At 41.7% G+C, this 25355-nt stretch overlaps 3 protein-coding genes across 3 annotated transcripts; all 3 read right to left on the bottom strand.

Annotated features, from left to right (window-relative positions):
- Positions 1-711: 711 nt before the first annotated feature.
- Positions 712-1358, bottom strand: LOC141806007 (histone H1-like). Its single transcript, XM_074691230.1, has one exon. It carries the CDS (start codon positions 1324-1326, stop codon positions 712-714), a length of 615 nt encoding a protein of 204 aa, XP_074547331.1. The 5' UTR covers positions 1327-1358.
- Positions 1359-5846: 4488 nt separating this feature from the next.
- LOC141806651 (histone H2B 1/2-like) lies at positions 5847-6224 on the bottom strand. Its single transcript, XM_074692276.1, has one exon. It carries the CDS (start codon positions 6213-6215, stop codon positions 5847-5849), a length of 369 nt encoding a protein of 122 aa, XP_074548377.1. The 5' UTR covers positions 6216-6224.
- A 1166-nt stretch (positions 6225-7390) lies between these two features.
- On the bottom strand, positions 7391-7800 carry LOC141806457 (histone H2A). The gene has a single exon (XM_074692010.1). The coding sequence runs from the start codon at positions 7793-7795 to the stop codon at positions 7412-7414; it is 384 nt and encodes a 127-aa protein (XP_074548111.1). The 5' UTR covers positions 7796-7800; the 3' UTR covers positions 7391-7411.
- Positions 7801-25355: the final 17555 nt, after the last annotated feature.

Genomic DNA, 25355 nt, shown 5'->3' with positions numbered 1-25355 from the left:
AAACCCATTAAGTAAACCCACGATAGCATAGCACAGTTTGATGGCAGTAGTTAAAAGCTAGAGTTAACTTTTGACAAATCTGATGCAGGATAGTCTGCATTGATCAGATTTTTTGTTTACTCTGAAGACCGAGTCCAAATTATGCTGTGGTACAGTAAATACGGTCTTTTTTTACACGAACCAGATAAATCCTTCTAATTGTTGCTTCAAATAATAAATACTTCATAACCTGTGAGCGCTGACAGTTGGTGTCACATTGTAACATTTAGGCTACATCACCCTCCCTTATTATTCATTCATTAAAATCGATGTTTTTGGGGGGAGTTTTATTTAAATTAGTCATCAAGCCTTAAAAAAAATCAAAGAAATTGGGCGAGAAATCGCGGACATGGCAACCATACTGTGCAGGATAAGTCAGTTGAGTGTGATGTGACCTGATCAGACTCCTGTCTGCTGTATGATAATTGTATTTAAGCTTAAAAGAAAAAAAAAAACACTTTACTAATTTATAATCGACACCCACGGAGACCCACTCATCCAACAGACATTTCTGTGTCACCTGCAAAAACGTATTCAATGAGCTGCATTGAGCGGAAAGAGCGCAGACGTGGCAACCTTTGCTGAGCAGGGAAATTGTCATTTAGTGTGAGAGCTGTGTGGCTCTTAAAAGAGCCGTTTGGTTTCGTAATTGGATGCTAAGATGATAACAGCTCACTTCTTCTTGGCTGCTGTCTTCTTGGCTTTGGGCTTGGCCACCTTCTTAGCGGGGGCTTTCTTGGCTGCAGGGGCCTTCTTCACAGCCTTCTTGGGGCTCTTAGCGGGCTTGGTCTTCTTGGGACTCTTAGCGGCCTTCTTGGGGCCCTTTGTTGCAGCTTTCTTGGCCGCTGCGGGTTTCTTGGCCTTCTTCGGGGTCGCTGCCTTCTTAGCGGCCTTGGGCTTCTTAGCAGCTGCTGCTTTCTTGGCTGCAGGCTTCTTGGCTTTAGGAGCGGCTTTCTTTACGGGCTTCTTGACCTTCTTCTCTGCCACCTTCTTGTTCATCTTAAAGGATCCGGAGGCCCCGGTTCCCTTGGTCTGGACCAGAGTTCCCTTTGCCACAAGGCTCTTGACAGCGGTCTTGACGCGGGCCTTGTTCTTGTCCACATCGTATCCTCCTGCAGCCAGAGCCTTCTTGAGAGCAGCCAGCGACACGCCGCTCCGCTCCTTGGAGGCAGCCACGGCTTTGAGGATGAGCTCGCCCACGCTGGGGCCGCTCTTGGCCGGCTTGCTGCTCTTCTTCTTGGCCGCTTTGGCCGGAGCAGCGGCGGGAGCTGGAGCTACTTCTGCCATAGTTTACTCAGTTCAGTGAACGCAACAGGAGACGTGAGGAGGATTCTCTGGGTGTAGAGTTGATAAATCCTGAGCGGGAGGCTGTGCTTAAAGCACACATGAGAACCGTAGAGACTCAAGCAAGCAGCAGCTCGTCCACTCAGTCTGAAAGTCGGACAACTTGTGTTTTCTCTTTCCCTAAAAATGCTCCAAACTAAGTGTTGTTGGAGAGATCGAGGCTGATTGTAAAAGTAGGAGATACTGGAGCTTTTCCTCTTCACACTGAACTCATGTTTGTCTCTCAGGTTGTTGAGCTTTTGTTCAGGGAGACTCCAAACATCACAGATTGATCATGGTGATAGCAGCTGCTCATCGACTTGTCCTTCTCTTTTCTTTAATAAATCCATGTAAAACGCATCAATACACTAAAACACCTTTCCTTTCTGTTGTTTACAAGTTTATGTAGAGACACCAAAGAAGAAAAGTTATCCACAGGTTGAGGTTTATTTAGAATATGGTGTTTTTGAGGAAGCAGCAAACACTCTGATGTAGACTGAGGTCAGTACAGTTTCACTCAGAAAGAAGTTAGTTCTTGTGACATTCATTCAGAAATAATTGATTTTAATGAAAAAATCTTTACTTTTGAGAAGTTACATCACCATATGTATGTTTGTGTTCACTTAGTAATTGGATCTTTGTTAAGGGAAAACATCATGGTCATAATGAGAGACATTTTTAATGATTGTTTTATTGAAACTGATCTGGTCTAGAAATATTCTCACAATCTTTTTAGCACAAAATTATTGTTATTTACAATAAAGATAAGTTGAATTACATGCCACATGATTTTTTTTATTTGATTATTTAATTTGTCTGATCATTGTGAGCAGGAAGTTGTTGAGGAGGAGCTTCTCTGTCAGGAGAGCAAAGATGAAGCTGCTTTTATGGTAGTTCCATGCGTGTGGATGGTCAGCTGTGTTTCATTACAACAAACTCAACAAGTGACACAACTTCTGGGTCAGGATGATCTGACAAATCAAATGAAAAATCTAAATAGTCCGTGGCCCGTAAATCAACTGCTCGTTATTTAATCTAAATCAATACATATCGAAAACTAACTTTGTTCCATTCACATGTAATCATTTCAAAGAGGAAAAAAACACAGAGCAAACTGTTATTTCATGTCCTGTTTTTTTCATAATTAAATATCAATCGAAGGAATTATCCACAGTTTCTTCACTGAGTGCTTGTTTCTTTGAAGGATCAGCCTGATGGAGTCACTGAAAGAGTCCGTACATGACTGACTGCTCGTTGATGCAGATGTTGAATCCAATCCCGGTCAGCACAAGAGAAAAAATACAAAGTCAAAGGTTTAGCATGTCCCAGGGTAAAGGACTTCCCCTCTTCAAATCTATAGATTTCCTCTTCCTCAGATCAGTTTTAATGTTCTTAAAAACTGCATCACTTGTGATGACAGATTGGTGAATGACAGTTTTAGCACGGGTTTTCCAGATGTGAGTGTTTGTGATGGACATGATGAGCCAGAACAGTCTCCGGGTGTTGTCAGTAAGTGTTTCCTGAAAGAGTCCATACATGACTGACTGTTCGTTGATGCTGATGTTGAATCCAATCCCGGTCATTTTTTGTCTGATATCTTTGGTTCTGAAACAGTCCAGGAGCAGGTGTTGAATAGTTTCATCCTCGTTACATGAGGGCATCGGACACTTTTTTGTTGTTACAAAACAACTCCACTGAACCACTGCTCTAACAGGAAGTCTGTTGACACTGATCAGCCACACTACATCTTTCAGTTTTTCAGTTAACACTTTATCATTGACATTTTTGATTATTTGTGGAAACTCAGTTTCTCTTGTATGTTTGTAGGGCACCAGTCCTCCGTTTTTATGCTCATTAACAGCGTTATAGATTTGTTTAGATGAAGTAGTTGTCCAGTTTATTTGTAAATGGTTGTAAGATGTAGTGAAGTCACCAAACAGGAGTTTGTAGTAAGGGACACGTGACCTCGCTCCTCCTTTCAGTTTGGTCCAGAGGGTTTTATTTGTTACTGCCCAGCTGGCTCCCCTGCTGAGAGCGTTAAAAACATTTTTAATGAAGGGGATCATGAGGACCGTGCTGAGGTCAGGAGCCCCCAGGCCTCCGTTTGTTTTGCTTTTGAACAAGATATTTCTTTTGGTGACTTCTCTGTTGGTACCCAAACACGTTTTACACATAATTTATTCAGAGTTATGATAGTTTTTGATGTTGGAGGGAAAACGATGGATAAAAAGAGAAGCTTTGATATAATGTGAGTTTTTATGATATTAATACAGGAAGTTTAAGAGGTGTTTTTATTTTCCCATTTCTGAACTTCTTTTATCTAACTTTTTTTAGTCAACAGTCCTTACCATTTAACCAAACACCAAGTACTTTTATTTAATCTTTAACTCCTGTGTTATATGTGTTTGGTTTTGAACCTCACCTCTCCACACTACTTCAGATTTGTTTTGTTTAAATTTTTCACCTAAAGCCTCTCCATAAATAATTTCTCCTAGACAGCTGAGGTTGATTGCACGTTTTTTCTATGATAATATCTAACACATTGTTTAGTCTATTCATTATTATTTTAGCTGATATTTTATAATCACTGTTCATAATAGTAAGTTGTCTTTAGTTGTCTTTATAACTATTGGTAGCCTTTATATATATATATATATATATATATATATATATATATATATATATATATATATATATATATATAATAAAGACATAAAAAGGTTAAGGTGAGGAAAAGGTTACAACCAGGAAACCATCTTTAAAAACATTGTTGTAGTTGTTGTTGTTGTTGTTGTTGTCGTCGTTTTATTGAGCAAGAGATAATGAACAATGGCAGATACTTAAGACAAGTGCTTAGTACAAATCCAAATGTAAAAAGTAGAACAAAAACATAAGAAATCAGAGAAAACACTCTGCTGTCTTTAAATCACATCCCCTCTCACTCGCAGATCTTCTAACAGATGTGTGTATAAGGCTGTGATTAATCCAACTACCAAGCCCAACGACAGCAGAAAATACAAAACAAAGCAATAACAGGCTATTAAAGACAGACATATACGACTGACCAGACAATACATCCAATCAGCCACAAACAACCCAGCCCTCAGCAAAACAATCATGGAAGCAAAGGACCTGATCAATACACCCCTTTCTACCATCATAAACTCTGATGACAAACAAACATGATCCTTTTTCAACTCCCATCAAACCAATAAGCTCAACATGCAGCTGCCTGAGGGAATGACCACACACGCATGCACGCACACACAAAACCATTTAAAAAAAATTAAAAAAAAGAATAATAAAAAAATTACTTTATTTTATTATTATTATTATTAGGCCTATTATTTATTTATTATTAAAGAAAAAAAAAAGGATATATGTGTGTGTGTGTGTGTGTGTACATGTATATGTGTATATATGTAAGGATGTGTGTGTGTGTGTGTGTGTGTGTGTGTGTGTGTGTGTGTGTGTGTGTGTGTGTGTGTGTGTGTCTGTGTGTGTGTGTGTGTGTGTGTGTGTGTGTGTGTGTGTGTGTGTGTGTCTGTGTGTGTGTGTGTGTAAACGGGTGTATGTGTATATATATGTCTTATGCCTTATAATAGACAAGTGATTGTCTCCATGTGTCTTGTTCCTTGAGTGCGCTCCCCGTAACAAGACAGAGCGCGCACAGGGCAAAGAAGGTGTGATGCAGCCTCCTCCTCGGAGTCATGCGGAGGAGGGATAAATCCCTCCAACTTAATAACTCTTGATCTAAAAGAGCTATTAATGTTCTTAGGCTCGTAGGAAGGATTAGGGCGTAAAACAGCCGAGCTTCAATCTCCCTGAATGTGCAGGCAAGATGGAGCAACTGAGAGGGCTGACAAATCACTCACTCTCTTGGCTGAAGCGAGGCAGGGGACAAGTCACTGGGTCCCAGCCTGACTCCATGCACCAGCGCTGAAAAACTGCCCATTTCCCCGAGTATGCTGCTCTCGTGCTCTGGATTGTGCGCACGACCTCGGGAGAGAGTCCGAGCCTCTCTAAGCGCTCCCTTTCAGCGGCCAGGTCCACAGACGCTGACCTATCACAGGGAAACTCCTGATCGTTCCTCCTGCTTGGGAGAGAGCATCCCCCCGACCGCTGTTTGGACTAGATCCTCATTGAAGGTGTGACAGGGCACAGTTCAGCCCTGAGGAGCAAACTGTGCCATGCTAATGTGGGATTCATTTAAGGGATGTCACCATAACGGGTAGTTGTCATGATTAACGGATACGAAACCGGACGTAGGCACCAAATCCTCACAAATCTGAATGAGCTCATTGAGCGTTTACCTATAAGAGGTCGTAGGAAATTAAAAGCATCGCCATTCAATCAATATTATGGGCACATGTACGAACATTAGAGTCATAATTCCTAATCTCAGTGGTGAAAGGATCTCTTTAGAAGTGAGTGGGTGGCTCTTAAAAGAGCCGTTGATTGGTTGGTGTTGTCAGCAGAGCTGTTTACTTGGAGCTGGTGTACTTGGTCACAGCCTTGGTGCCCTCGGACACGGCGTGCTTGGCCAGCTCACCGGGCAGCAGCAGGCGGACGGCGGTCTGGATCTCCCGCGACGTGATGGTGGAGCGCTTGTTGTAGTGAGCCAGACGAGAGGCCTCACCGGCGATGCGCTCGAAGATGTCGCTGACGAACGAGTTCATGATGCCCATAGCTTTGGACGAGATCCCGGTGTCGGGGTGGACCTGCTTCAGGACCTTGTACACGTAGATGGCGTAGCTCTCCTTCCTAGTCCTCCTCCTCTTCTTGCCGCTCTTGGTGGCTTTAGACACGGCTTTCTTGGAGCCCTTCTTGGGCGCTTTCACTGTCTCAGGCATGTTTGCTGGCTGCTCACTCGGCCTATGCAGGGCTGCAGCTGGGGGACGCTTATTTAAAGGCTCCTCCATGCAGATAAAGCCGTGCTGCAGCTCATGAAGGATTGGCTGGGACTGGGGTTTGGCCTGGGGTCCGAAGTGAGGGGGGAAGTTTTGGCTTTGTCTCAAATCCTTGAGCGGTTCCCGCTTCATCCGTGCGCCAAATGTCTTTATGCATCCTGACCAAGTGAATTGTCTTCGGTCCTGATTCTGAGTAAAAGCAGGACAGAGAATGATCTGAGACACGATCCGCAGTTTAAAAGACTGGAAAAAGAGGAAATCTATTTCAAAAACAAAGAAAGAAATGTATAGTGTTTCCATGTCTTCAGTGCTTTAATGACTTCTGATTCTAAGAAAAAGCCAAAGCTCTACATTCTTATTTCAAACTGAAAGTCAGAATTTTGGTTTTAATTTCAGAACTATGATTTTTTCCTTGAGAAAATATTCTCATCTCTTTCCGTATTTTTCATTTATTAAGTCACAATTTCTGTCACACTGTCAGTGTTTGCTGCTGAAAACATTGATGTCTGTGATCGGCGCTAGTTTCCGAGGATTAGGATTTCTATGATCCCCTTGTTTACAAGGTCCTGTGTGAATCAAGCCTCATTTAAAGCGGAAGAACCCATCGAAATATTCCCTGATTCAATTTCCATTTAATAATAAAGGCCTAAATTGTGTTTTTCACAACGACCAATACATTAGAAGTCATAAATGCATTACTAGTGTAGACAGATAATGACATCGAGACTCTTTTGCACGGTTTTCATACGATTTAACATTCAGCCCCGTGACGCAACTCCGCAGTATGCATGTGTTTTTTCCACTACTCATCTGTTTTTTCCTACACCGTATTTTATCTGGGTTGGGCCATTCTCATGCCGCGAGAGATTACAGTTTAGTCCAAACACTAAATACAGATATCGTCATTCTAATGGTGTGCAGGAATTTCAGCTGGTTTTCCTTCACTGCATTTTATCTGTTTGATGCATTCCTCGAGTACTCTCATGCCGCAAGAGATCTCTGTGTGATTCATCAAACACTTTATATATACAAATATACCATAAATAAAACACAAATGAAGTGCAGGAATTTGGGCTCTCTGGTGGAGGTGTGTGGCTCTTAAAAGAGCCTTTGTGTTGTTAGCAGTCAGGTATGAGACTTTACTTCTTGGCGGCCTTCTCGGTCTTCTTGGGCAGCAGGACAGCCTGGATGTTGGGCAGCACGCCGCCCTGAGCGATGGTCACTCCGCCCAGCAGCTTGTTGAGCTCCTCGTCGTTGCGCACAGCCAGCTGCAGGTGACGGGGGATGATACGGGTCTTCTTGTTGTCACGAGCGGCGTTTCCGGCCAACTCCAGGATCTCAGCGGTCAGGTACTCCAGCACAGCCGCCAGGTAGACGGGGGCACCGGCTCCAACACGCTGAGCGTAGTTTCCTTTCCGCAGCAGTCTGTGGACACGACCCACGGGGAACTGGAGTCCGGCACGGGATGAACGAGTCTTGGCCTTAGCTCTGGCTTTGCCGCCGGTTTTGCCTCTACCACTCATGGTTTGTCTTTCGTGAGTCTGGACTCAGAGAAGTGATGTCAACGTCGGCTAAAAGTCCTATGATATAGGCTGAGAGCGCGCGCTTTTCCCCGGTGCACCAACCAGTACAGAGGCTTGGAGCAGAGCAGCAGAGGGCGGCCCGAGCTCAGCTCCGCTCCAGCACGCTCTCCAATGAGCAGCGGAGCCTGAAGCGGGGGCTCTGTCCCCCTCCTCTGCGGGGCTGAGCTCCAGAAGCGGCCTCTCACCAATCAGCAGCTGCAGCTCTCAAGCAGCGTCACCGTTTCATAGCTGCTCCTCCGCTTTAAGAGCAGCAAGGCTCCTCTCAGCTTCATATATTTCTCCAAGTCAGAGAAAGAAGACAGCATGGCAAGAACTAAGCAGACCGCTCGCAAATCCACCGGAGGCAAAGCTCCCAGGAAGCAGCTGGCCACCAAGGCTGCCCGGAAGAGCGCCCCGGCCACCGGCGGCGTCAAGAAGCCTCACCGTTACAGGCCCGGGACCGTGGCTCTCCGGGAGATCCGCCGCTACCAGAAATCCACCGAGCTGCTCATCCGCAAGCTGCCCTTCCAGCGCCTGGTCCGAGAAATCGCTCAGGACTTCAAGACCGACCTGCGCTTCCAGAGCTCTGCTGTCATGGCTCTGCAGGAGGCCAGCGAGGCTTACCTGGTGGGGCTGTTCGAGGACACCAACCTGTGCGCCATCCACGCCAAGAGAGTCACCATCATGCCCAAAGATATCCAGCTGGCCCGCCGCATCCGTGGAGAGAGAGCTTAGACTGTCTGCAGCTCAATAACAACAACACAAAGGCTCTTTTAAGAGCCACCACACCAACAAAAGAGCTGAAATTCTCATTTACTTTGGTCTTGAGTCCCCTCGCTAAGTTTCACCGACTCAGACAGAATATTTATATCATTTTTAAAACTTTAGACATTACTCCAAGTAATAATGTATGCTGTTCAGACCATCCTCAATCCCAATGTCACACTCCTTGTGGGAGGGTATGGAGGAGTCATTGTGCCAAAATGAAATGTATAAGTACAACATTTTGAAAAGGATAATCAAAACAATACGTAATAAAATAAATAAATAATTGTGTCAATACATTTTAATACTGGAAATAAATCAATAAATAACAGAATAGATGTATAACTAATTTTTTAATTAAATAAAAGTGTTATGAAATACTTAACTTAATTACATGTCTTATTAATTCTTTATAATGTTTATTTGCCTAATGTGAAAAACAAATTTAATAAGCCTTATTCTTTTGTCTAAGAATCACTCATTTATTTAATTAACAAATTAATTATCAAATTAATTCATGGTCCCCCTCACGCAGCACATCATGAACTAATTTTATCCGTCACTCTCACCAATCTATCTCAGTGGATGGGACTTACAATGGTCAAGTCACGGTTGCCAGACTCAGCAGTCCCCTGTCAAACAAACTAACAGCAGCTATCACTGAGGGTCTGCATGAGCTCTACACTCAGTTAATAACATATCTTTTAGACCCAAGAGTGTTTGCTAACTTAGAAGAAGTTCTCCATTGCTTCTCCCATGCTGGGCTGCCAAATACATGTGGACCAGAGCCCTGTTTCTCCAGGCTAACTCAGTTAGCTGAATGACTTCAGGATCATCATCACACAAGCTTTCTCTGTGCATGGAAGCAGGTTAAGCTACATTAGTGTAGAAAAAGGTCAATACACTTAAACCTGCTCTAGGAAACGTTTATTTCACAAAACTGGACATCTGTCTCCAATCCCCCTCTGCATGCTGAGCTGCAGCTCCCTTCCAGAGACAGTTTGTTCAGGAGCTGTGATCTGTGCTGCTTTTACTATGAACAGTTGAGCCAGTGTTGTGCCAAGGTAGCTACCCATGCCAGAATTCCTACCCCCTCCACGGAGGAGAGAGCCTGTGCTGGGTGACGACTGTGGGCGATACAACAACAAATTGGAACACTTCTACGCTCGCAAACCACGGCAGATATTGCAACAAAATAATACTTTCAAAATAGATACTTAGGTAATTAAATTTGGTTTTTACATTTGACAAATAAATATTTTAAATAATTGATGACACATTTAATTAATTATTTAAGTATTTCATAACACTTTTTTTTAAGTAAAGGAATAATTATATATTTATTTTATCATTTATTGATTTATTTTCAATATTGAATAATTATTGACACAATTATTGATTTATTCAACTATGTATTCAATTAATTTTTCTTTTAATTAATGATGTATCTTTATATTTCATTTTGGCATGTTTAGTCCTCCATACTGATGATGGGGAAGTGAAAACTTATCGACCCAGTGTTTATGATTAACCTCCACCCTGTGGTGGCATCAGTTAAACCTGCATCATCAAACCATTTACGTCAGTAGAAGAATCACTATTTCCTCAAACCGACGTGATGTTTTACGTCTGAGAGAGAGACAAAGTTAAGATTGTGATACATAGACTAACCCCGTGGTGGCTGGAGGAGTTGTTCCTCACATCTCATGTGATCATCTTCAATTGTCCCAACTCCTGTTTTCAAGCTCACTTACCTGACTGAAGGCTTTTCACTCAGATGGGTTTTTAACTCAGGACTCAGTCGAACCATCGACTTATGATGCTTCAGTTTGTTGGAGGAGGAATTCCTGTCCAGTCACAGCTCCATCAGCTTCATGATGTTTGTGTTTCTCTCTTTGCTTCTCTTCAAGTTTATTTTTCATCATATGCTCACACAGTTAGGCCACTCACACATAGTGAGGAGTGCACAGTAACATTTCAGATTCAATGTTTCTTCAATTGTGTCTTTTACCTTCATCCACAGAGTCCATCACTCCCTCTGTGTCCTCCTCCTCTGGGAGTGTAGCGCTGCTCCTGCTGTCCAGGGTGCTGAACCACATCAGGTAAAACCTGTTCTGTGAGTTAAATCAAAGCTCTTTAAAGAACCACCTCAGTCCACACAGATGATGTCCCCTCTGTGATGATGTGTTCACAAAGCGTTTCATACACACTGACCTGCAGCAGGACATCCATCACAACAGGAATGTCCTCACAAAATAAAACTTACGTGGCTTGTGTGTAATAAGCCACCACACCCAACTAAAGAGCTAACATACCTAGAAAATGTGAATCAGACAGAAGTCTTGATAAGACATCACAAATACAATCACTAAATCATTATCCAATGGTCGACATTGTGAATATATGCCTATGATTACCTACAATAATGATTTCACTTAACGTCAAACAAAAAATAGACACTCCAACGATGGAGTAAAAGTTTGTACAGATTAATGAGCCAGTCAAGAGGTCAAAAATAACCTCAGCAGAGCACTGCTCCATTGAACAACCCAATGCTGCCACACAGTGGTGGTTTGGAGCTCCTGCGTCAAACCTTCAACCTGGAATTGAAAGCGATAACCACAGCAGGAATTGTGCTTTAAGTACTGAATTGTTTTAGATTCTAAGAGCAAAGAAGTTGATGAAAGACTCAAACAAATCCTGTGTTTGCTTGAGGAAGAGTTATTCAGAAACCATGTGATCCTCTATGAGGGTCTCAAACACACCTGCTTTAGCTTCCCACACTGTAGACTTTTAGCTGACACAAAATTCCAAGTAAGGACTTAGACCATGACTCACACCACGAAAAACTGCTTCAGTCTTGGCTGGAGGAGGGATTCCAAACAGCTTCAGCATTTACATCATAGGATAACACTGCAACTTACACATGATGTGGAGTCTACAGTGACATCTTTTGATGTTGAACTTTTAATGACTCTTTGTTTTTGTTACTTCTTGCTACAGAAACAGAAAGTTTTCTCATAATTCACTCCCTCTGTGTCCTCCTCCTCCTCTGGGAGTGTCGTATTCTTGTAGCTGTCCGAGGTGCTGAACAACATCAGGTAAAAAAGGAGGATGATGTCCTTCCTCATGGAAAATGAGCTGTCAAGGCAATAAAACTTTGTTGGTCGCCGTGGTAAGCATGAATTCAATGGATTACAGTTATTTGAAGTTGTGTACAGTATGTTTACTGTCATGGGAAAATTCAATCATCTGTCAGCTCATTTTCTGTTTGCAAATAAAAAAAAGCCTGATGGCTGTAGGTATGCTGGATCTTCTCTGTGGCAGTTTAAACCAGAGATAGGAGATATGAAGCAGAGAAGGATGAAGATTAACAGAGAGAGGAAGAGGAGAAGCAAAGCCTCTTCATCCCTCTCAGCTTTAGTCCTTCTCTCTATGTAAGTCTTTATTAGGGGGTGCACACAAGCCAAATTATTAGTTATTAATTAAGTTACACATCCTGATTCTTCTTTTTCGCCTGATGAGATTTTGATTGAAACAGTAAATTTGGGGACAAAATATTAAGAGGATACTTTGGGGGCCCGCAAGGTCCACCTGATAAATCCACCTTGACAAAGTGCCTTGAATTAGACGATAAGAGCCACACTCTTATGCTCTTTCTGGATGTCACAGGAAGTTTGAAAAAAAAAAAAAAATCTCTCTCAGTGATTTCTTGAAATATTCAGTTTTAAAAAGTTTGACTTAAAAACAATCAAACTTCTAAAAAATATATACAGCAAGACAATTCATCATCTCACAATACACCTAACTGCTCATGTGACACACACATTTCCACCTGTTACATTTCCTCAAGAGTTGAGAAAGTTTTGTTCATGAGCATGGGATTTGTAAAGCAAAACACAATTTCTGTTCTCCTGAGATTTAATGAATAACTTATGTCAAATGTCCCTGAGTCACCATAAACCAAGTTAAATTAATTAGTTTCTGGGTTACAATCAGGTGTTTATTAGTTAAATGCTAAATGAATAATTAATAATCTTATAATGAATCCGTGTGCTTGTTGACAGGTCACAATAAAACAGAGAGCAGGTTTTCTTTGTATGAAAGTGTTTTTAAGCAGGTTGACGAAGCTCTGTTACTGTTTATGTTTGGGTTATCACAGCGCACATGTGCAGACACATGCAGGTTACTTCCAGGTGTTTTTGCCTGTAAAGCTTTCACGATAAGCCTGAAGGAAAAAATTACAACTTTGTTGCAATGACAAAGTTCTATTCCCTGAATTTCTCCTCCTGGATAAATAAAGCATATTCTATTCTATTCTATTCTATTCTATTCTATTCTATTCTATTCTATTCTATTCTATTCTATTCTACTTAAAGGAGACAATCCACCCACCCTACCCCGAAAAACATCAAAGTCAAAGGAAATATTTGTCACTCAAAAAGGACAATGCACTGAAGGAATTTAATCTACAGGTTGATGTTCTGCGTAGCTTGAATTGAACACGGGAAGGAGTGAAACACTGGATTCCACAGAAAACGGGTGCATAAATGATCACAGAGGTGAAATGTGGCTAGTGATGATCCGCTGATACCCGAGGCTCCGACACATGCGCCGTAGCTCATGGAGCAAACGTATCGAAGCACTGTGCCGGAGCGTGTATCGGTCATGTGCCAAGTGATGTCCGAAACAGTTGAGTGACGTATGAAACATTTGAGTGTATCGAACTACTGCTGTGGCTCGGACATCAAACGAAGCACCTGACTGGCAGAGGTTCGGTTTGACATTTACATTCAGTACTGAAGATCAAACATAACATGATAGACTACTCTGAGTAAAGTAAAACAGTTATTGTAGGGCTAAGCATCATAATATGAGAATTATATATCACACAGAATCACGTCACATAAAGGTGTTTTGTAGTGAACTGCTACTATCATGGACTCGTAACTGGCATTTGTGAGTTCAAGTCCTGTCCAAACATGCCAATGATAATATATTTTAATTAGTGCTGTCCAGCGATTAAAAAAAAATTAATCTAATTAATTACAGGATTTGTAATTAATTAATCCAATTAATCGCATTTTAATCCCATATCTGCTTAAGGTCCCAAAATAAAGATTTTGAATTCCAGGACATTAAAATACACCAAAAAAACATTTAAAAATAAGGTGGGAATATTTACAACACATTTTTAGGTACCCTGATGCATAAGGAGCACATGAAAAAAGTTTTATGGTTCTATTTTTATTCGATTTTTCTATCTACTTATTCCTGCACCTAAGATAAGTTGATTTGATTTTTAGGACGGTTTTTGCTTTAACTCAATGTTAACTCGATTTTCACTGCAATATGAACTTCTATACTTCTATGAGGTCAGGAGAACCAGGGCTAAAGGCTAAAAACTGTGTGAAACTATGTACAAAACTCTTATTTCAAGTCTTAGATCAAAGAAAAGTGAAGTATTTTCAGTTTTACATGCTCTGAACTCACAAACTGTTGCTCATTGGTGCAGAGCAGCCCCAAGCTGAAACATGACACCAAGAAGATGGAAGGAAATTTTCAAAGAATTCTTTAGATTTAAATACAGGATATATATCGATCATTCAGGGCTTGTTTGATGCAGTAAAGATTGTAAAATTATCTGTTTTTTACATAATTGAGCTAGAGCAAACGGTTGATTTTCTGCAGATTTTCAAAAAGGACGTGCGAATAAACGCGATGTGGAAGCAGTCTTGCTTCCCTCCCTCCAGTTTTTTCGCGTGTGATACATTCAGGGACCGTCGGAAATTTGAAAATCTAACGAGAACACCTCTTTTTCCAAGTAGGACACATGGTTTGTAAATGCCAGACATTTAAATATAAGTGCGTCTTTGAACGCCCCGCGGGTTTGGGATCCAGATTAATCTGCATTAATATTTATAACGCTTTAATATGCGGTGTAATTAATTAAACTAATTTACACGTTAAAATGACAGCCCTAATTTTAATTTAAAAAAATGAGACATCTGGCGTCAAAATCATCATCAAAATCTTTTAAGCTATGTGATATTTAAATTTGTTTAGGGTGTTATATGACTACTGTCAGGCTTAAGTATGGAGCTACTGTGAACCTCAATCAGACGTCACAAATACATTGTCTTTATTTTTCTTTTCCAAAATGTATCTTATCGTGTGAGTGAGCGTGAAACCATTCATTCATGCGGTGTACGCGAACAAAAACGCATTAGCGGCTCAAATCCCAAATGACTCATGAAACAATTAGTGCGTCCCAAATCACAAACTTCCATACTCAAATACTCAAAATTTTGAGTATACTGCGTCAAAATGAAAAACAGTATGCATAGTATGTGAAAAATGAGTATGCAAAAGTACCAGGATGATGTACTTAAATCGGCCCGGATTTTGAGTATGCAGCCGTGGACACTTAACGCACTCATTTCATCCTCTGGCAGCAATGTATAAATGTAACTTATTGATGTTGTTTTTTTACACGTGTTGTTTCCACCAAGCACCATCAGCTGTTGACGTTGTGTATGTGGTGTAACTTGTTTTTGTTTGTTTTGTTCTGCGAATGATAGGCTATGCCAGTGTTTCTCAAATCTGGTCCTGGGGACCCCCTGCCCTGCATGTTTTAGATGTCACCCAACTCCAACACACCTGATTCAAATGATCAGCTTGTCATCAAGCTCTGCTCGAGCCTGATAACGAGCCATTCATTTGAATCAGGTGTGCTGCTGGCGCTCGGCAGTATGCGATTTGGGACAGCACTACACCCTCAAAATTTGCGCACTAAGCCAGTGAGTATGTAGTATGCTTAGTACACTCAATTTGAAAAGTTTGAGTACACAGTATGGAAGTATGTGATTTGGGACACACTGAATGACTTCATCATCATTTCAATTGCACTTCATTTTATTGACCACTAGATGACCTACTCGAGCACTGTATCATTGAAGCCTCGAGCAATGAAGCATTTTTTCAAATCAGGTGTCAGAGCCTCAACAAAGCCTCGAGCACCCATCACTTAATGTGGCTGGAAGACAAAAAAGGAGGGGAAGCTGGGCTTCACAAACGTCAATATGTTCATTGTGGCAAGAATTTCCCTTCTATGTGCAAATCTAGAAACCAATATCAGCTCTGCATATCACAATGCTGAACATTGTAACTAAAATGATTTGAAATATGAAGATGATTTCCCTCCAATCACCACCTTGATTTTCTCTCATCCACAATAGGCTTGAATCTGTTTGTGAACACAATCCTCCCCTTCACGTATTAAAGATCAAATCCGGTTGGTTCCAGACACTGTACAGAGTGAACATCACAGGCTTTGAGTGGGTGAACCTGACAGGTAGGAGTCTGCTCTGTGTTACCCGAGTGTAAAGACATTGCTATACTAGCATCTTTCTAATAACATTCGCTGAAGGATTATGTGCTCTTCACATGAGGACAGTGGGTGGTCCTGAAAAGGACCTTTGTTTGTCATTAGCAGTCAGATGAATGGTTTAACCTCCGAATCCGTACAGAGTGCGTCCCTGTCTCTTCAGAGCGTAAACCACGTCCATGGCGGTCACGGTCTTTCTCTTGGCGTGCTCGGTGTAGGTGACGGCGTCACGGATCACGTTCTCCAGGAAGACCTTGAGCACCCCGCGGGTCTCCTCGTAGATCAGACCGGAGATCCGCTTGACTCCGCCACGGCGAGCCAGACGGCGGATAGCGGGCTTGGTGATGCCCTGGATGTTATCACGGAGGACTTTACGGTGACGCTTAGCGCCTCCTTTACCGAGTCCTTTTCCTCCCTTTCCTCTTCCACTCATGGCTGATGCAGCTTGTTTCGAAGTCGAATAGTTTCTGTTTCACAAGTCACAGTGATTTAAATGTTAGCTGAGAACTTGAAAGAAGACAGGGTGCATGTTTTCTTCTTCTTTGAACTTGGATGGCGTCTGAAAACTCCTCCGCGGATCAGCGCCATCTGCTGAGCTCTCCGCAGAGCCGGAGATTAGGACTTAATATCTGGGACCAGAATTGTCACAACTGTTGTTGTTAATGACCTTACCTGCGGTGGATTGATTTCCATTTTATCAGTCATAACTTGTAGGACACCCGGTGTTTTGTTCAGCTGCAGGTGTTCACACACAGAAAAGCTCAAAGAACATGTTTAATAGTCTAAAAATCTGTTAGGGAGAACATTGTCATGTCTTTTAGAACAAAATGTACTGATGTGGTTTAGTTTCCCCACTAGTACGGCACTGAACAAACCATCACGGGTTATAACAACATTAGATGCAATCCTTAATCCTGTATTTATTCATTTATTCATTCATTCAGTCATTCAAATGATCAGCTTGTCATCAAGCTCTGCTTGAGCCTGATAACGAGCCATTCATTTGAATCAGGTGTGCTGGAGTGGGGTAAGATCTAAAACATGCAGGGCAGGGGTCCTCCAGGACCAGGGTTGGGTAACACTGCTTTATACTGTCCACAACAAAAGGCCACTCTGAAATGTGCATTTTCTTTGTTTTTGTTTTTTTGCTTTATTGGACTCAGGACCAGTCAGTATCTGGTGTGACCACCATTTGCCTCATGCAGTACAACACATCTTCTTCACATAGAGTTTATCAGATTGTAAACTGTGGCCTGTGGACTGTTGGTCCACTCCTCTTCAGTGGCTGTGCAAAGTTGCTGGATATTAGTGGGAATTGGTACACGCTGTCATATACGCCGGACAAGCACATCCCAGACATGCTCAATGGGTGACATGTACGGTGAGTATTCCAGGAATTGTGTATAGATCTTTGCAACATGGGGCTGTTGTTATCTTGCTGAAACATGAGGTGATGTTCATGGATGTATAACACAACAATGGGCCTTCGGCCTCATCACGGTATCTCTGTGCATTCAAAATGCCATCAATAAAATGCATCTGTGTTCTTCGTCCATAACAGATGCCTGCCTGTACCATAACCCCACCACCACCATGGGCCACTCGATCTACAACACTACAACATTGACATCAGCAAAGCGCTCACCCACACGAGGCCACACACGCCGTCTGCTATCTGCCCTGAGCAATGTAAACCAAGATTCATCTGTGACGAGAACGCCTCTCCAACGTGCCAGACGCCATCAAATGTGAGCATTTGCCCACCTGGTCTGCAGTTGTGAGGCCGGTTGGATGTACTGCCATATTCTCTGAAGCGCCTTTGGAGAAAGTTCATGGTGAAGAAATGAACATTCAATGCTGGAGCAAAAGATCTGGTTGACGTTCCTGCTGTCAGCATGCCAATTGCACGCTCCCTTAATGCTTGCGACATCTGTGGCATTTTGCTGTGAGGCAAAACTGCACATTTCAGAGTTGCCTTTTATTGTGGACAGTAAAAGGTACACCTGTGCACTAATCATGATGTCAGATCAGCTTCTTGATGTGGCACACCTGTGAGGTGGGATGGATTCTCTCAGCAGAGCAGTAGTGCTCACTATCAAAAATTTAGACAGATTTGTGAACAACATTTAAAGGAAGTGGTAATATTTTTTTTATCTGGAATGAATTTCAGATCTTTGAGTCCATCTCATGAAAAGTGAATGAGGGCAATAACAAAAGTGTTGCATTTATAGTCTTGTCGAGTGTATATCCATCTATCTATCTATCTATCTATCTATCTATCTATCTATCTATCTATCTATCTATCTATCTATCTATCTATCTAAGTATATCTATCTATCTATCTATCTATCTATCTATCTATCTATCTATCTATCTATCTATCTATCTATCTATCTATCTAAGTATATCTATCTATCTATCTATCTATATCAGGGATGCACGATATTATCGGCACAATATCGGTATCGGCTGATAAAAGCTTAAAAACACTTTTATCGGTATCGGCAGATATATGAAAATTTCTGCCGATATACACAGCCGATAATGTGCTATTCAGTTAGGATTGTTACTATTTTCCATCTGAAAAATAAGCTCCTTAAATAAAATGTAGCACTTCATTTATTTGTACTGCAGAGCTCTGTGTCTGTCACCAGGTTGTTACAGTAGCTCTAAAATAATCAAATGCAACTTGGTTACGTTTGAAAATGCTTTGTACATTTAAAGTTCATGTGGTCTAAAGAAACTATTTTTCTGTATTTCAATACTGAGTGTCTTGAGTTTGAAAAAACAATAAACAAAAATACATTTCTTATTTATGGTAAAATCAAATGTATTTTGTCTTGTTTTATGTGTGTCTCTTAAACAAATAAGACCGTCACAATAAGAGTAACATATAAATGCCAGTACAGGATAGACTAAGCTTTCTTTACAATGAAAAAAACAAACAAACTTGTGATTATCAGTATCGGTATCGGCCAAAAGGGGTTTGGATATATTGGCAAAAATCCAATATCGTGCATCCCTAATATATATATATATATATATATATATATATATATATATATATATATATACTTTTTTTTTCCAGCACTCTGATCTTTCACATGCAGTCCAGACTCGCTGAGTTCATCTTCACACTGTCTGACTTTAACCCAATAAAAAAAAAATAACAGAGAAATATGCTGAAAGAGTTCAGTGTATGAGACCTTTGCAGAGTTTGTGAAGACTGTGGACAGATAATCTCTTCAAGTTTAAGAGTGGGAGTAGAAGTAGCTCTGTGACTGTACTCCAGCAGAAGTAAAAGGTCCTTTATTTACTATTGACTTAAATATGACGTATTGAGCACTTCTTTGTAAAGTGGGTAATGAGGCGGGGTTAAACTTCTAAAAAATGATCTCAGCTCTCTGTGTGGTGCTAAAATGAAAGGGGGCTATTCATCCCAATCCAATTAATGAAACGTTATCTGTGTAAAAAGAATGATGACATCCTCATTAAAACGTTTACTCAGCCTTGACCAGGTGAACACAAGGTGTATCATGAAAATCATCAAACACGACAAAGAGCTCACTCTACTAGGCCAACCTGTTACAGCACACACTGAATACAGAGGCTCTTACAGGAGAAACATAATCATTCAGCAAATGATACACACCTTTTCTCTTTAGCTCATAGCTTCACCTAGAAAATAGCATCTTATTAATCCTGTTCCCACTGAAATATTTCACACTGTATCTTCTTCACCACAGTGCAATCTGTCCAAGTTTCTTCAACCACATATTTATAATGAAGAGAATAAACATTTTCCACTGTGAAGCGCTCACCATAGAAGAGCCAAAGAGCTCTGCTGCAGGAGGTGTAACACAGCCCAAAGCATTTCTGACCTGCTGCTTTCTTTTTTTCTAATACACATTTAAGTGTATTAACATTTCCCATAGGAAAATATATTAATTACAGATTTGTTAAGGAGAAAATTCATCAACAAAGGATTCATTTAAGTGTATTAGTGCTCAAGAGACATAAAACCCCACATTTTTAAATCATTTAAAGAAATACTAACATAGAAAAGAGGAGAGAAAAAACTGATGAGTCATTTATCACTGTGCTGGGGTATGAGTGATTCAAGAATATAGTTGTTTAACAGATCCAGTGGGTGGCCTGCTGCAGGTCAATGTGTAAAAACACTTAGTGAAAACATAGTTACAGAGTAGAAATGAACTTTGCCGTGGGGTGAAATGAGGTGGCTCTTTGAAAAGCTTGAATATGACTGACAGAGCAGTTTTACCTGTTGTTGTTCAGCACCTCGGACAGCGACAGCAACGTTACACTCCCAGAGGAAGAGGACACAGAGGGAGTGAAGAGAAAACTTTCTGTAAATGAAAGGAAATAACAAAAACAAACAGGTAACAAAACACTGGTTTCTGCTGTTAATGTCAACTCAACACCATGCATAAGTTACTGTGTAATGTAAATGAATGAGAGAAACACAAACATTATGAAGCTGTTTTAACAGCTAAGGTAAACAGGAATCCCTTCTCCAGTCAAAACTGAAGCAAACATTTCATGGTGTATCTGACTCCTTGCTAAGAAATTTTACGACAGTTTGAAGTCTACAGTCAGTGAAAGCAACAGCAGGTGTGTGAGCCACATAGGAAGGATGGTCTCTTTGTTAAGTCAGCATAGGATTTATTTCTGTGGCTTAGAAAGTATTTACTGCTCCTTGGACAAAACCTCGTTAGAACATAAAACAATTCAGTTATTGAAGAAAAAATTCTGCTGTGTGTTCCCTCAGTGTAGGTTAAAATGTTTGCTTCTTGGTATGTGTCCATTCCACTTCACTGTAAAGATCAGTAAAGCCTTTAAACTAGTTATTTCTCTTTAAAAACTTGATTTTTTTATTGATAGCAAAAACAATAAATAAATAAATATAAATAAATAAAAACTGTTTGTGATTTTCTCACCATAGACATAGCTAACATTTAAGGGTTGCAACCTTGACAACTGGGTACAGGTCACAACCGAAACAGTGTAGTCATGATCGAAACACAGAGTGTTTTGTAAAAAAATAAAGTATTTTGAGTAAAAAAATAATATAATAACACGCTAATTTGTTAACTTCATGTGCTGTTTTGTGAAATATTGACTTTGAAAATGATTAGATGAAAATTAGACATTTTACAAAGACATATTGCATTCTTTTTCTGAAGAATTGTAATATATAAACTTTGAAATCTGTTAAAATATCCATTGTTGTTGATTGAGTTGTGGAAACTGTCCAGAAAAATTTGAAAAAAAAAAAAAAAAAAAAAAAAAAAGTCAATCTATAGACAACAGAAGAAAAATGATCTTAAAAGCCTGATATAATATTTTTTGGCATAGTTTAATATATGTTTTGGTTGTGACAAATTTTGGGAGATGTAAAATATTGCAAAACATTCTAAAAATACAACATAAAGATGAAATGCTCTTTTACTAGATGTGTCCCCTTTAGGTTTGGTATAATATATATAGGGCCTAACTACGGAAGCGTATTGCATTCACTTGAAGAAAAAAAAAACAAAACTTAGGTTTGTCAGAGTAATTTATTTTTCTGTTTGTTTTTTGTGGTAATTAATTTTGTTTTTCTGTTTAATATTTTTTTATTGGTTTGTTATTTGTTATAATTTTTTCTGTTTTTATGAGTAATTTTTTGTGGTAATTAATTTTGTTTTTCTGATTAATATTTTTTTATTGGTTTGTTTTTTTGTTATCATTTCTTCTGTTTTTATGAGTAATTTTTTGTGGTAATTAATTTTGTTTTTCTGATTAATATTTTTTTATTGGTTTGTTTTTTGTTATCATTTTTTCTGTTTTTATGAGTAACTTTTTTCCTCCTTTTTTTTCCTGAAGTATCGAGCTACTTCAAAATCCCGCCAGAACCTCCAACCTGCTGTTTTTCGTGGTAATGGCAGGTTGGAGGTTCTCACGGGATTTCAAAGTAGCTCGATACTTCAGGAAAAAACATTACTTCTAAAAATGGGAGGAAAAAATTACCACAAAAACAAGGAAAACATTATAACAAAAAACAAACCAATTAAAAAATATTAATCAGACAAACTAAATTAATTACCACAAAAAATCACTCATATAACAGAAAAATTATAACAGAAAAACAAACCAATAAAAAAAATATTAATCAGAAAAACAAAATTAATTACCACAAAAAACAAACTGAAGGATAAATTACTCTGAAAAACCTGAGTTGTTTTTTTTTTTCTTCAAGTGAATGCAATACGCTTCAGTAACTAACACATACAGAATTTTTAAATATTGCCAGCCCCATTTAGGACACTTTTGGTAGAATGCCCCTTATATAGTTAGAGGAGTTCATAGAAGAAAGGTTTTTTTTTTCCAAAATGTATGTTTTCTTCCAGTGCAGATGTGTTCTCTCGAGAACCACAAAATAACTATTGGCACGGAAACATTATTCCAACGTGAAAGATTAGATGTAAAGTTGCTTTACTTTAATTTTTAAAAGAGCTGCAGGCACCATGCGATGGACAACAAATGAGTTTTTAGTTTCACAAGTGCTCGTGTGCTGCTGGAAAAAAAACTAGTACTGATGATAGGAAAGGATTACGAGATGGATGAACTGATAAATCTCAGTTAAGTCACATCAGATATCAATATAACAAACTTTGAAAATATTTGTGAACTCCTCTGTACTTTATAAATGTCTAATAGAGCTGCTGTGAAGATTATTTCCTTTTTCACAGTGCTTGGATTTTTAATTGTGTCTCACATATCTGTAGCTTTTTTCAGTCAGGATCAGGGCGCAGAAGCATATCACTCGATGAGGACGCACAAAGACATTTTGTTCTATTTCGTATAGGCTTCGCCCTTTAAGGCTATCGCTAGTGGGTTCACCCTCGCGCGTCAGCGCAGCACTGAAAAAAACTTAGTCCACGCCCACCCACGTGATGGGCCTCCCGCGCTACTTGCCTATAAATGGCCGCGGGTTCATACAATCTGCTCCCTCTTTTTCTTCAGCAGTCATGAAGTAGCACTAGAAGAACAACAGTAGCAGCAGGTATAGCGTCGTGGGAGACCGTCAGAGACCATCGGAAACCATCAGAGACCAACGGAGACCGCCGTAGACCGCCGTAGACCGTCGCAGACCGTCGGAGTCCTGCCCTGACCCGACCCGGAGGACACCGGACAAGTGCCAACTCTGCAGGAGAAGTCTCCGTACTGCAAGCTGGTATCCCCAGCAGAGAAGCGGCGTCGAGTGGATTTTTTCACCGACGCTGCTGAGGATGTTTCTCCGTCGTCGACGCTTGCAGTCTGGAGGAAGCCATCAACCTACTCGCAGGACCGGGTTCGAATGAAGTCGGCCCCGAGGAGGCACTGTCAGTATCACTCCAGTTGGAGGAGACCGACTTCGAGGGTGAGCACGTGGGGGCTCGCTCAGGTTTAGCTGGGGTCCCCCTGTGGTCGATCACCTCTCTGCAGGTTATCGGAGCACTCGTCCAGGAGCTTCCCGGCATCATCGAGAGGGCGACAGCATACAGCTCACAGATGAAGGCTTCCTGCCGGTCCTCCATTGGATCCAGACCAAGCGGCCGTCTTGGAGTTGAGAAGCTGGCTGAAAGAGCAGAGGAGCTGAGCAAGGCAGCGAGCACGATCATCCCGCTCTGCGGTGGCTACAGCTCGCGTCATGGCCTGGCAGCATCAGATATACCGCAACATGTGGCTCTGTCTGTCCTTTTTCATCCCAGAGCCAGTCAAGAAGAGCTGCTGGATGGCCCCATCTCCGCGGACGCGCTGTGCGGCCAGCAGCTGCACTCTCTCATGGAGCACATGCACAAGACGGCAGAGGAAGAGGAGAGAATCTGGAGGCGTGAGGCCGGCTTTCAGCGCCCAGCGGGTCACGGGCTGATCCGGTGGGACCACCGGGACCAGCCCCAGAGGCGACCGCAGCGTCCTGCGGCATCCCCCCCCCCCCCCCCCCTGCTCCAGCTCCTCCTCCACCTCCTCCGGGGTTTGTGTGCAGCGGAAAAGGGAAAGGAGTTGGCGTGGCGACACCAACAACACCAACAGCTCTTGTAAGAGCCACTCACAGATCTCATCTGTTGAGCTCTCCTTTTTCCCTCCTTCAAAGTCCGACCCGCTGACATGGCGGCGGACGGTGATCACACAGCCCCCACACAGAGCGAGCCTGCTGCCGTTAACTCTTCGGTTAACGAGCAGCACGGCCGCGAGTCATCGAAGCAGCACACCGCTCCTTCACACACGGAGCGCTCCCTGTTTGCTCCGGCTGATGCCAAATTAAATATTCATGAGCCCACGGGCAGAGATTCTCTGCTCCATGTGGACAGGTTGGCTTCGCCTTTTTCCCTCTCTTCTCAGTCAGTGGAAAAAGAGCCCTATCAGCCCCTTCAATCAGAGCCCCCCATGTGCTGCAGCTCAGATTTCTCTGGCGCAGGCAGCGGCGGCTTAAGTTGGCTCACCTCTCTCTCGGAGGAGGCGCCACAGCACCATGCTCGCCGCTCTCAGAGCGCTGCTCAGAGTGGCGACGGGTATGTTCGCTGGACAGGTAGATGGACAGGCTGATCGCCAGGGGTTATACTCTGCTGTTCGCTTCGTCTCCTCCACCGTTCAGCGGGATCCTGGCTGATGCCATTTTGAATATTCATGAGCCCACGGACAGAGATTCTCTCCTGTGTGGACAGGTTGGCTTCGCCTTTTTCCCTCTCTTCTTAGTCAGTGGAAAAATAGCCTGACCAGCCCTTTCAATCAGAGCCCCCCATGTGCTGCAGCTCAGATTTCTCTGACGCAGGCAGCGGCGGCGAGGGCTTTAAGCTGGCTCACCTCTCTCTCGGAGGAGGCGCCACAGCAACATGCTCGCCGCTCTCAGAGCGCTGCTCAGAGTGGAGGCGCGTATGTTCGCTGGACAGGTGGATGGACGGGCTGATCGCCAGGGGTTATACTCTGCAGTTTGCTTCGTCTCCCCCACCGTTCAGCGGGATTCTGGAGACACACCTGTCCTCACAGGATCAGTGTGTGTTCCTACAGAAGGAGGTGCAGGAGTTTGCCAAAATAATGTCATCTCCAGAGTCCCACAGGGAGAGGAGAATCAGGGTTTTTACTCCCGTTATTTCCTGGTTCCCAAGAAAACGGGAGGGATGAGACCCATTCTGGACCTGTCACTGTTCAACACAGTGATAATGCAGCGTCCGTTTCACATGCGGACGATAAAACTAGTACTGGAATGCGGCCAGGAGAACAATGAACCTGAAGGGCGCATACTTTCACGTCTTTATTATTCTGAAACCCAGGAAATTCCTGCGTTTCTCGTTTTCAAAGGTCCAATACCAGTACAATCGTCTCTCC

Source organism: Halichoeres trimaculatus, unplaced genomic scaffold, assembly GCF_033239565.1.
Source record: "Halichoeres trimaculatus isolate MK-OKI-2021-1 unplaced genomic scaffold, fHalTri1.1 fHalTri1_scaffold_2, whole genome shotgun sequence".
NCBI classification, from domain to species: Eukaryota; Metazoa; Chordata; class Actinopteri; order Labriformes; family Labridae; genus Halichoeres; species Halichoeres trimaculatus.
The sequence above is the reverse complement of the archived record's forward strand: the minus strand, read 5'-3'. Positions and strand labels throughout refer to the sequence as shown.

Coding starts and splice junctions, on each gene's coding strand:
- LOC141806007 (XM_074691230.1), bottom strand. CDS start 1,326: ATGGCAGAAGTAGCTCCAGCTCCCGCCGCTGCTCCGGCCAAAGCGGCC.
- LOC141806651 (XM_074692276.1), bottom strand. CDS start 6,215: ATGCCTGAGACAGTGAAAGCGCCCAAGAAGGGCTCCAAGAAAGCCGTG.
- LOC141806457 (XM_074692010.1), bottom strand. CDS start 7,795: ATGAGTGGTAGAGGCAAAACCGGCGGCAAAGCCAGAGCTAAGGCCAAG.